This window comes from Bactrocera dorsalis, chromosome 6 (genome assembly GCF_023373825.1).
Source record: "Bactrocera dorsalis isolate Fly_Bdor chromosome 6, ASM2337382v1, whole genome shotgun sequence".
NCBI classification, from domain to species: domain Eukaryota; kingdom Metazoa; phylum Arthropoda; class Insecta; order Diptera; family Tephritidae; genus Bactrocera; species Bactrocera dorsalis.
Window position 1 is genome coordinate 32,096,441 of NC_064308.1, and position 12,071 is coordinate 32,108,511.

General features: G+C 38.5%; 1 protein-coding gene across 14 annotated transcripts in view; it reads right to left on the reverse strand.

Annotated features, from left to right (window-relative positions):
- LOC105234143 (probable serine/threonine-protein kinase DDB_G0276461) overlaps positions 1-12,071 on the reverse strand; it is a 412,380-nt gene that overhangs the window by 148,821 nt on the left and 251,488 nt on the right. For 11 of the 14 annotated variants that reach the window (XR_007423251.1, XR_007423250.1, XR_007423248.1 and 8 more), the window contains one exon: positions 736-1,270. Coding sequence is in view for 10 of the 14 variants with exons in the window: in XM_049460456.1 (XP_049316413.1) it covers positions 736-1,270 (535 nt within the window). In the remaining 4 variants the exon portion in view is untranslated. The remainder of the gene's footprint in view (positions 1-735; positions 1,271-12,071) is intronic. The other 3 variants (XM_049460458.1, XM_049460457.1, XM_049460455.1) reach the window with 3 other exon arrangements.

Genomic DNA, 12,071 nt, shown 5'->3' on the forward strand with positions numbered 1-12,071 from the left:
TATCGTTAGCTCTTCCCCGATGGTACCGAACTACAGGGCCTCTTGTATCTACACTAGCGGACCCATCCATGCTTTACAGTAGTACAGTAGTTGCTAGTACATAAGTGGACCAACTAATACCATCTATATAATTTCTAGTTAGCCCCTACTTTAAAAAGAAACGAATACAAATTTAGCATCTTGGGAACTATTAGTTAATGAGATATAACATTCTGTGTGAAGCAACTTGTGTTAGTTTAAAAAAATGAATCAAAAGGCATTTCGTATTTTAATAAAGCATTGATTTTTGGGGGCTGTTGAATTTGGTCTGTACACCAAGGAAATCAACGGATAAAAATAGATTTGCTAAGTTGGAAAAAGGCGAATTAAACTCCGAGGACAATGAAGGCAATGGACGCTCTAAAGAGGCGAAAGCTCTGTGCAAAGTTCATAATCTAACAAAAACTACGAATTGCTGATTCTGAGGAGTGTTTGAGTGCTCTTTAATCATAATAAAATCGATTTTTTGCTGATTTTTATGAACCAGTCCTCAAGCGTGGAAAGATGAAAAAGTTGGCTAGGAGCGTTATAGCATCAGTATTTTGGGATGCACGTGGTATAATATTCATCGACTGATTACTGAGCCAGTTATGATCTTTTGCATTGCGTATTTGGTTGCAGTTCTATTCTACCATTCCCTATATTTAGCAAGTGTATTATTTTTTATTTTTATACTTTGTATGTGATATTACTCACCTCTCTCAACAATGCTCGATTTCGTTCACGAAAATGTGATGAGCGCATTGGATACGTTCTGGGTATACCGATACTTTGATCGTCGTCGAAGTAACTGCTGCTATGCGCAATTGTTGCAGAGGATCCACTGCTGCCAGTTGGCACTATTGACAAAGATCTTTGTTTATTATTATTTTTGATGTTTCGATTTTTACTTGTTATCATAGAGCTACGCATAGATGATGTTCCTGCACCTCCTGTTGCCACATAAGATCCAACTTCTTTAACTCCATCCTTGCTGTTGCCTATTCTACCGTTTCCTTTATAATTAGTTTTTGCATTTTTACGTTTATTATTGCCATTATTGCTACTGCTGCTTAAATATGTATTCGATTTTTTTTTGTTACCATAATTGTTATCAATATAGCGCGCTTGGCCAGTTGCAATAGACATGCGATCATCATTCAAATACTGATATATATCCCGATCAGGGCTACGATTTACATCCATTAACGGTGATTCCGATTTTGAAGTATGTTTATAAGAGGATTGAACACTAAATAGAAATAAGGTTAAAAATTAAAATTTCAGTACATTCAAATTTATTATTTAACAAAATTTAATGTCGTTTCCAGCTACACCTAACCAAAAAGCAATAGAATTATTTTTGAATTTACACCTGCATTTTTACCGCAAGCATTAGGTTCAGGCTAATATCTTATTTCCAGTTGAAATGTTAATAATAGTGTTCGTTTTAACTTTTGCTAACTTTACTGAAAGTAATTTTTACAAGATTTCCAACTGTACAAAAACTAATTTGTATTTTGCTATTATAACTGTCAAAGCGTTGGAGAGTAAAGAATCGAACAAAAAATACCAAATTCTCAATAAATTGTGAAACCTAATTGCCTGTCACGAAAAGCATGAATATTCTGAAAAAATGAAAATCACGTCCGATCGGTTTCACGTTCTTTATATATACAAGAGAATTCTTTATTCCGTTTTATGGAATCGCTTAGCCTGAATCTTAAACTAACGGCTTAAGCTAGTGGTAATGTAAGTATGTGTTACAAAAGAGGTAAGTATAATTATCTTTCGTTAAACACTGTACTACGTTATGTTAAGGTAAGTATTAAGGAGAGTAATAGATTAGTATTATTAATGCACTATTAGAATAAGTATGCTATGTTTTATAATTCAATGTATATAAATTCCAATTTTAATATTTTTACAATTAATTTTCTTAAATTTAGTTTTAGGTTTTAAAAAATATGTCGCTTGACGCAACACCGGCCAACTTCACGATCGGGTTCCTTCAATGTCCATTGGAAGTAAGGCTAGTTTGTATATGGGCACTAATTGTGCCCGCTTTTTTTGCCACGTCTGCCACTCACACCTTGCCGTCTTGCCCTTCGACGGTTGCGACGACTCGTCCTGTTACCCACTGCCGCGGTGGTGTGTTGTCTTCGTGTACGAGGACGAGGTCGCCGGGCTGCAGATCCCGCTTCGGGTGTAACATTTGGAGCGCTCCTGAAAACCCGTCAGGTATGTTTTGGACCACTGTCAACAAAACTGTTGCATGAGACAGCAAATAAGTTGTCATCTCTGGCAGCAATGAATTGGGTCCATTGCTACCTGTGCTGGTGGGAGTGCTCGCAGGGAGCACTCTATTAAAGGATGCGCTGGAGCTAACGCCTCGCCGTCGTTGGGCTCCTGGCTCAGAAGTGTTAGGGACCGTGTTGATACTTCCTCTGCTGTGAGGAGAACGCTGCCGATTGCGCGAACGATGAGATGTTTGGCGGAATTCACAGCCGCCTCCCATAATCCGCCGAAGTGGCTCTCGGTGGTATAAAGATGAAACTGAACCCTTTGTCAGCGGCGAATCTCCTTAATTCTGGAGCCATTGCTAGAAACGCCTCCTTCAGTGATCGATGCCGACGAAGTAGGTGGCGTTGTCGCTGAATATCTTCGTCAACATTCCTCGGCATCCAATGAACCTTTTTAGGGCAAAAACAAATGAATTAGAAGATAGGCCCGAAACTAATTTTAAATGTACTGCATTAGAAGTAAAACAAACGAAATATATGTCTTTACGGGTGGTCTACTGCTTATTTTTAATGTTGTGTATATCGAACCACAAAAATCTACGCCACATATAAGGAAGGGCCGAAGTGCTCGAAGTCTTGCGACTGGCAAATTTTCCATTATTTTAGCTTCTCGGGCATTAATTAGTCATATGCATTCTCGAAGAAGCGCAACCAACGCTTTAGCTTCAGCGTAGTTATTGCGAAGCTGCAGGAACCGTAAATATGTTATAACGAAGTGCGAAATTTTATTTAATAAAATCGGAAATTTAGCATCATATGGGAGAGGTGCATTTAATAAGCAATCTCCTACACGGATTAATTTTTTTTTTTAGTTTTGTTGGCACATGCCGCCAGAACGAGCAGAAATTGACAATAAATAGTTCATTGAGTGGCTCGCAGATCATTAAAATTGTCTTCTAAACCAAAGCGAAACAAATCCTCTTTTGGCAACCAATGAATTCGTAACGTTTTAATGGAATTTTTATCATTGAAGGCTAATGACTTTTCAGTGCAATTACGGTATAAAAATGTAAGGTGGTTTGAAAACTATTTCGTTAAGGTGAATCCGGCCGAGTTTAATATTTTAATTACTTCACTTTTTAAAAGATCTAGAGGATCGAAATTTTCGGATCCAGTTAATAGGTCATCAACATTAGAGTTTATTTTAATAGCAAATGAAAAGAGCGGATATTTGCCCAGAAGGATGCTTTCCCCACACAATAATTTGACAGTTTCTGTCTTCTTCATGCATAATTATTTGGCGATACATTTTAGTAATGTCCGCTGTTAGTGCATACTTATGTAAGCGAAAACGAAAAAGTGTTGAGTATAACTCTTCGTGGATGGTTGAACCTACTATCAAAGGTTCATTCAATGCTATCTGAGTTGAAGATCGACTCGAAGCATCAAAGACAACACGTAATTTGGTTGTTGTACTATCGGGCCCTAGAACGCATTGATGGGGTATGAAGTAGTGTGGCTCATTCGGTGCTCCATATTCATTCATAAACTCCAGATACCATTTACGAAGTTCTGGATCTTTTTGGGGTTTCATAGGAGTGACCGAGTAACTTTCAGTCAGCTTTAAATGGCATTCTGACTTGTAGCAGTTATGAAGGCAATACTTGAGTCGTATTTATGAAAAATTGTTCACTCTTGTTGCTCTGGTGTGAATTTGATGCCATTTAAATCTGAACGTAATTCTTTTAGAGCCCAAATATTTTGCACTAATCTATTACTCGAATCTATTTACGCAAAGTCTTCTTCAACTTGGCATAATGTGCTATGTAATTTGGGAGGAAAACTTAAATTGCTTGCGTATTTACCAGATACAATCCATCTTAAAAGGGTTTTCTGAAGTGTTGGTTGATTAGGATCATTTTTAATTGACCATCAGCTAAAAAATCGAAAAATGCTTCAGCACCTAAAAAGATATCCACTTTTTTTAGATTTTTGGAATTCTATATCCGCCAATTCAATATTTTGCGGAATTTTCCAGCCACTAACATTGATGTTAAGGTTTGGATGATTAGCTGAAATGCATCGCATTACCCAGAATTCCGCCGGAAGTTCATAATTATTTATCCGCGATTTGTAAAACGCGTTTAGTTTTGACTTTTGTATTGGAATTGCCAATTTCTATTATTCTTAACGTTTTGTGCTAACATCGAGTCCGAAACATCTGTGCCAAGTTGACCTTGAAGCCTGACCAGAAACACTCTCGCAGGCAGGGAATCTCCACAACTGGTCTTCACTAAAAATACTGCTGTTGCCAACGTTACCCGATCCGTCATACTCGCTGTATGCATGGCATGTGTGGTGAATGGTTGTTGATGAGGCACAGCGGGGAAGAAAACCGGACGCTGGTGCAAAAGCGTGTGATGAGATCAATCCACTCTACATTTGGATACGGTATGCCCCTTACGCAAACAGTATTTCACAAACTCAAATCTCTGTTGTACCGGAAGTGCCTTGAAAGTGGGGCAGGCAGTTAAATGGTGATTCCTCGATTTGCACTGTTGACAACTTGGCTGCCTTGTATTTGCAGCAACTAGCGTCGATTTGGTCCTATCATTTTGCTGTTGCTTCCGATGACTCGTACTGCCTGTTGGTATGGGATTCGTGCGGATGGCTCTGGGATGATTGGCAGCTCAAAAAGTTTAGATATTGTATTGAAGAATATCAAACATTTATTATCATAAGCTTTCTTGAAAATTGCCAAGGCTTTCGGGTAATTTTTACATATGAAACGCTTTAACTGTTCCCAAAGCCTCTGCAGATAGACAATTTACCAAATGGTTAAATTTTTCAATATTTGGGTTATTTGAAACATTATGAACCAAGCTCTCAAATAAACTCATACAATTTTTAAATTCTGAATATTCTTCCCAGAATCTCGGCAGTTTTATTTTAGGGAACTTTGAGCTGTGAGAAGCTACAAAACATGTTTCGGCAATTTAAATTTAAGTTTTTGCTAAAATTGACTTTATTATGGACTTCGTTTCAACGATTATGTCCTCTAACTTCCCTCGAGCCATGTGTCTTCATCAATTTCTTCAATTTGTCACTATGTGAATTTAATATGTCGAAACGACATCCTAATTCGGTTGGATCTAAAGACGTAGTCTTTTCGCAACCGTTCTTTGACATCGTAATGACCTTAACTCCGTCAACTCCTTATTTGGAGACCGGTTTGCGAGAGTTGGCTTTGGCTTGCTCATTTTGCTTTGGTTGAAATAAAATTCACGAAAAAATTATTTAGCACAGAATATTTAAATATTGAGAATAGCTGGCGAGAACGAAAAATGTCGAAATAACGAAAAGCCAAATAGAAAAATTCACAAAATAAACACTAGCACAATAAAGTCCGATTAAATGGAACGTGTCCGAAAGATAATCGATAAAAATGGCAAAAAATTTACTAATGAATGCAAAACCGGATCGAAAATATTGCGGAAATATAATAATTTAATTTGGTAATTAATAATTTTTCACCTTTATTTCAAAATAAAGAGCTACCGCAAAACCAAAAATCCATTGATTCACTTTGAAATATACGTAGTAAGGATGTACTAATACGAGTATATGAATATATGCATGTGCAATATTAATAAAGTCAATAAAATACATTATGTATAAAGTGAAAAAAGGGAAAGCCTAAACTGAAATTGTGCACTTTGTTTTGTTGTAGTGTTTTTTATTTGCATTTTTTCACTAATTCGCACTCGTTATCTGGTGCGTCGGCTATTTTCTGGCGCTTACGTCCCTTTGGCACAGGATGCAGTGGCAGCTCATTCCCACGACAGCTTAATAGCAGTAGCGTTGGCAGCAACGGTGCGTTGACACAAGCGGATTGATGGCTGCAGCTGTGTGATACAGCAACAACGTTATCGTACCAGCGGAGTGATGGCAGCGAAGTGATGGTATTGACGTAGCGTATTAACTTAGCGACACTATGTATGTTGTTACGGGGTTTTGTAGCGGCATTGGAAGCGGTAAGTTATAGTGGTATTGCACTGTTACGGTACAAGAAGCGTTAATTTGTAGCGGCACTTCACGGTCTAATCTTAATTTTTCGTCATACGGCACTTTTACACAATATAATTATTATTTTCCGGTTGTTAGCTGAAACTATTTCCAACACCTTGGTACAATTAATTTGGATTTCACTGTACTTTCAGTTTCTTCACAAACGTTTATATTATTTTCCCCAGTTATGTTTCCCAACCCAAGCCCACAATTTATAAATCTTGTTCCCCGCACCTTCTTCCTATGTAGACACGTACATTTATGTATATATGACTTATATATATATGACACACGCAGGCGGAGACATTGTGTAAAGTGGACGAGTTTTTTGTGCGGTCCAGTGTTTTTTATAGTTTTCCTTTTTTTAAGGCAGCTTTGGCTAAATTTCAGGTGACGGACGCAAGTGGGCAATTTAAATCGAAAGAAAGAGATTTTTTGTATCTCATATTAATCTTTTTTATATACCTACACATTTTTCCGCGGAAAATTTGTTTTTAATAAAATTGTTTTCCCTAAGAAAAGAAATCCAGGCACAACGTGGCGACTAATTTTTGTTTTGCCGTTGTGGTTGTAAACTTTAACTGTTGTCCCCTTCCGTTTTCTTCTTTCCTTTGTTGTTTTTATATTTTTTTGCAATCCCTTTTGGTTTTAGCGTCGCCCACCCTCGAAAATTGAAATAAGACTTAAGAGATAAAGACTGACAAGTTGGCAGGTGTCCCCAACTATTTCCTAGTGAGGGTATGGCCTCTGAGAATAGTTCTGGGTGTACACCAAAAATAATTTTCGGAGAATTTCAAAAATTGCAAGAACGCCGCCAAATGGCAAAAATGAGGAGTTCGCCGTTGCTGGCCCAATACAAAATAGTGAATCTGAGATAGATGGCAAAGTAGAAAATGTATCAATAATTTTTGTGAATTAGGACGGAACCAAGCTATGAGAGAACTTGTAGCAGCATAACGTACTTGTATGGCAAAACAAATAATCCAGAAATCTAATAGAAAATTGTGTTGGTAGGGAAAGCGTCACAAATATCGCCCCAAAATACCCCAAAAAGAGCACGGAAGACCTACCACCTATGAAGAAGCTATAAAACGTAACTCAAAAAGCGCAAGAAACATTTAGTGAATCCATGAAAATAAATAATAAAGACACACTAGCAATGTGTCTCTGTTTCTCGCTGTTACAGATGTTTGCATCCAGGCCATATGGCGCGTAAATGTTGCAGTCTGATCGACAGGTCCTCTCTTTGCACACGTTGTGGAAGCGCGGACATGGTGCAAAAGTATGCATTAACACACCGGGTTGCATGCTATGCAAAGGAGAACATTTGGTTCTAAGTACGACTTGCCTCAAATACGTGGAGGTGCTAAAAACAATTGACAAATAAGAATATTGCAGCTGAACTTAAACCAATGCGTCGTAGCACAAGCCTTGCTGCAACAAACCGTGATAGAAAGCAACATTGATGTCGCCTCACTGAGTGAGAAATATTCCCAACGTTCGAAAAGCACTTGGATTACAGATAGAAGTGGCAAAGCAGCAATATTGTCCTGCAATGGAAAAACATTTACGTCTTGCTGCAGAAAAGCAAAAAATGGCTTTACGTGGGCGCAAATAGAAGGAATTTATTACGTAAGCTGCTATGTTAGTCCCAGCGCGTCCGTTAGAGAACTTGAAGACTTCTTCCTGGAATTATCCTTAGAAAGCAGAGGCAAATCGCCGATAATAATGGCAGGCGATATTAACACAAGGCCTAATGTCTGGCGTAGCAGAAGTTCAAACCATCGTGGGCGTCTAGCTCTAGTGACCACTTGGCAATCATTGCAGAAGTTTTATTCTCTCGAAACCAGGTATCCCCACGTAGTAACACTTTACAAAAACGAACCTGGAAGCAAACAGATTTTGATACTGACGTTTTTGAGACAGTCTGGAGTGCAGCCATAGCATCAGCCGAAGGCGGCGTCCACTTAGTAACCGCATTGCGAAAGGAACTGGTAGCAGCATGCGACGCTACAATGCGAAGGACAAAATGCCACAATAAGCGAAGACCTGTATACTGGTGGAATGAAGAAATCACTCAACCCGACGTCGCCTACAACACAATTAAAGCAGCGAAAATGAAAACCGTCTCAAAGAAGCTTTTAAAGCCAGCTATAATCCGTAGCAAAAAAGTATGCTATGAAAAGATATGTAAAGAAGCGAATATAGACCCCAGGGGTACTGCTTATAAAATCTGTATGTCCAAATTCCAAAATAAGCGGCAGCAACCTAAATACGCTCCGTTCATGAAGAAAGTCGTCGAGGCTGGTAAATCACCTCCACTGGTCACAGAAGAAGAACTATTGGCCATAGCTAAAAAAATCAAAAACAACAAAGCGCTTGGTGTCAATGGCATACCCAACAGAGCTCTAAAGGTAGCCATAATTTCAAAGCCAACTCTTTTCGCAAAAATGTACAACGCATGTAAAAAGAAAGGATGTTCCCCGATCCCTGGAAAGTCCAGCGCCTGGAATAAATCCCAAAACCAAAAAAAAAAAAAACACCAGATGAACCTTCTTCATATCGACCGCTGTGCATGCTCGACACAATGGGCAAAGTGTACGAAAACATAATAAGAAACCGCTTGGAGTTACAATCCAGAAAGCCGGCGGACTATCAGAAAGACAATACAATACTCTTGTAACCAGTTGCTACAGTTTTTTTTCACCTAACGGTTGTACGTATCACCTAAAACTAATCGAGATAGGTTATATATTTATAAATGATCAGTGTGACGAAAAAAAAAAGTTGAAATCCGGTTGACTGTCTGTCTGTTCGTCCGTCCGTGCAAGCTGTAACTTGAGTAAAAATTGAGATATCTTAATGAAACTTGGTATGCGGGTTTTAAGTACAGAAAAAGTTAGAGTTGGCGTAATCGGACCATTTCCAAGCCCAAAAATCGCCATTAAGCCCATAAAGTACCACAAATAAGCACCTATTTAAGATATAAATTTGGCAAAAGAGATCGCAGTAGTAAGGGGCACCGGTGGATAAAAAATTGTGAAAAAGTGGGGATGGCCCCGCCTTCTAACAAGTTTAATGTTCATATCTCCTAAACCATTTAAGCTACATTAATCAAATTTGCACGAGCTAAAATCTTATGAGAATTTCTACCGACAATGTGAAAATGGATGAAATCGGAGGATAACCCCGCTCACTTTCCATATAACTTTACTGTTAAAAACTACTAAAAGTGCGATAAATCAATAACTAAATGCGTCAAACACGTAAAAATTTTCCGTCAGGATGGTATGAGGAAGCTTTGTGGAAGTCGATGTGAAAATTGAACGATGGGCGTAGCACCGTCCACTTTTTGGTGAAATCCCATATCTCGGGACCCGACCAACCGATTGCGACAAAATTTGGTACTTGGCATTGTTTTAATATTTCTATTTCACATTGTGAAATTGGTGCGAAATCGGACAATAACCACGGCTACTTCCCATGTAGCACAATTTTAAATTTTATTTGATTCATCCAGTATGCAAATCAAGAAGAAATTAATATAACGGCATTACACCTGTCACAAATAATGCCACTAAAGTATACCACCTTATGACCAAAAATTGTTCAAATCCAACAAAAACTGTTTACGGCCCGGCAGTAGACTTTTGTTAAAAAATATTAATCAATGTCTGCGATATAAAATTGAAATTCAGGGATACTACTTCTCGGACAACGGTAGTTCTGTTTTTAAAAATGGGTTGAATCGGACCAATATTTGCTGTTTAAACTTAATAAAGACTTTATCAATTTTACCACTGAGGGAAATGTAAAAGTCTTTTCATGAATGAAAGATTTCTCAGGTAAGATTGATAAAGTCCTTATTGAGTTTAAACATTTGATCCTTCGAGCCGGATAAGCAGCTCGAGCCAAAATTGTAAGACCTCTATGAATAAAATACATGCAATATATGTAAAAGTCCTATTATATATGTATGTGTATAGGCAACATAAAAGCCCTGTTACTTACACTGGCAAATTAATAAGGAATTTTTGACTATTTTTAAGACGGGTGCATGTTCCCACGTATTCATTTGATCACATAAGCCGCTTTAGTTCGAAACTAAACGCTGTGTAAAAACTGTTATTTAAAAAAAAACTTTCAGCGGCTTTCGAGTCACAGCAAGGTCAATCAGGCGACCAAAACAAACAGTTTATTAAACAAATGATAGTTAAAAATGTCGAGCATTGCGGATATGTTACAACGGAAAGGCGATCTACGCGTAGAAGGAATCACTTTTGAGAGGAAGTTGCGCGTAGAAGACATTAGATTTGAGGAAATAAATCTAGAATATATATGGAGGAGAGCCGAAGATAATAAGAAGAGAATCCAGGAGTTAAAAAAGAAACTTACTGCCAATAAAATCATAGAGCAGGCAATAAAGAAAAGTGCGGAAAAATTCAATTTACAATTGCAGAGGCAAAAATAAATATAAATATTGAAGACGAAACTGAAATCGAATTTTACGAAGACCGTCTTAAGAATTTATGGAGCAACAAGGAAAGTAATATCCAAGAATTTTAAGGTTGAGGTAGAAGATCGATCTTATGATGTAACTCACATTATGAAAAGATTAAAGAAAAAAAATCAATTTAAGGCGTGGAAGATACACGTTTCGAGAAGCATTTCGTTGATGACACAATGGAAGAGTATAACCTAATGATAGCTGATAATAAGTCAACAACTACATAAATGCGATCAAAAACCATAAATCCTGGCAGAAACGAAGAAAACTGAAGAACAAAAGGAGTCTTGGGAAGTTAAAATTTTGGATAATGACATTAAACAAGGGATTTTATCACCTAAGGGAAGAGAAGACTTTATTCTCCGGGAGAGTCCTCACTTCGGAGGAAGTAGGGAGGCTGGTTATCTTGTTACAGATGCAACAATGGATCTTGACACGCCTGATGACACGCCGAAGAGACATGCCGACCGAGTTGAAGTTTAATTCAATGGTCATGCCCCTTCGGACCCGAAGAAGTGCCGGCAGTTTACACTGCACCCTTCGGTAGACAAAGTCAAGAGATCTGTTAACCGACGGCTGCGCAAAATGCCAAACAACTGCGCGCCGCTTACTTTCACCGATGAGGAGGTTCAGAGTGTCATCAAAAAAGCAAAATCATCCAAATCCATTGACCCTAATGAAATCAACATGCTTATGCTAAAGTATATAGGCTCGACGGGAGTAAGCTACCTAACCAAGGTCCTCAACCTGTCGCTGACCACTCTTCAAATACTCGATGTGTGGAAAGTCGGAAGAGTGGTCCCACTACTGAAACTCGCCAATAAAAGGGAGTCGTATCGTCCGATAACTCTACTTTCTCCAGTAGTGAAGACACTTGAGGACTTGCTACTCCCTACATTCCCTCACCACCTGACCCTAGCAAACCACCTGCATGGATATTGAAAAGTGCACAACACCACTACAGCACTTAGCGTCATAAACGCCCAGATTGTTTGTGGCCTGCCCCAGAAACCACCCAGTGAGGGAACGATCCTCGTAGCACGCAATATTACTGCAGGACCCCGAAAAAACTTCCCTTCCTCCAGACCTGAAGAGGTGAACCATAAATTACCTGAGCGGTCGACAATCATCCGTACTATTTCGAGGAGAAACTCTAAACTGAGAAAAATTAAACAGGGTGGTGTCCTCTCCCAGTTACTGTTTAACTTCTAACATTTGGAAACTCCCACAGCCGC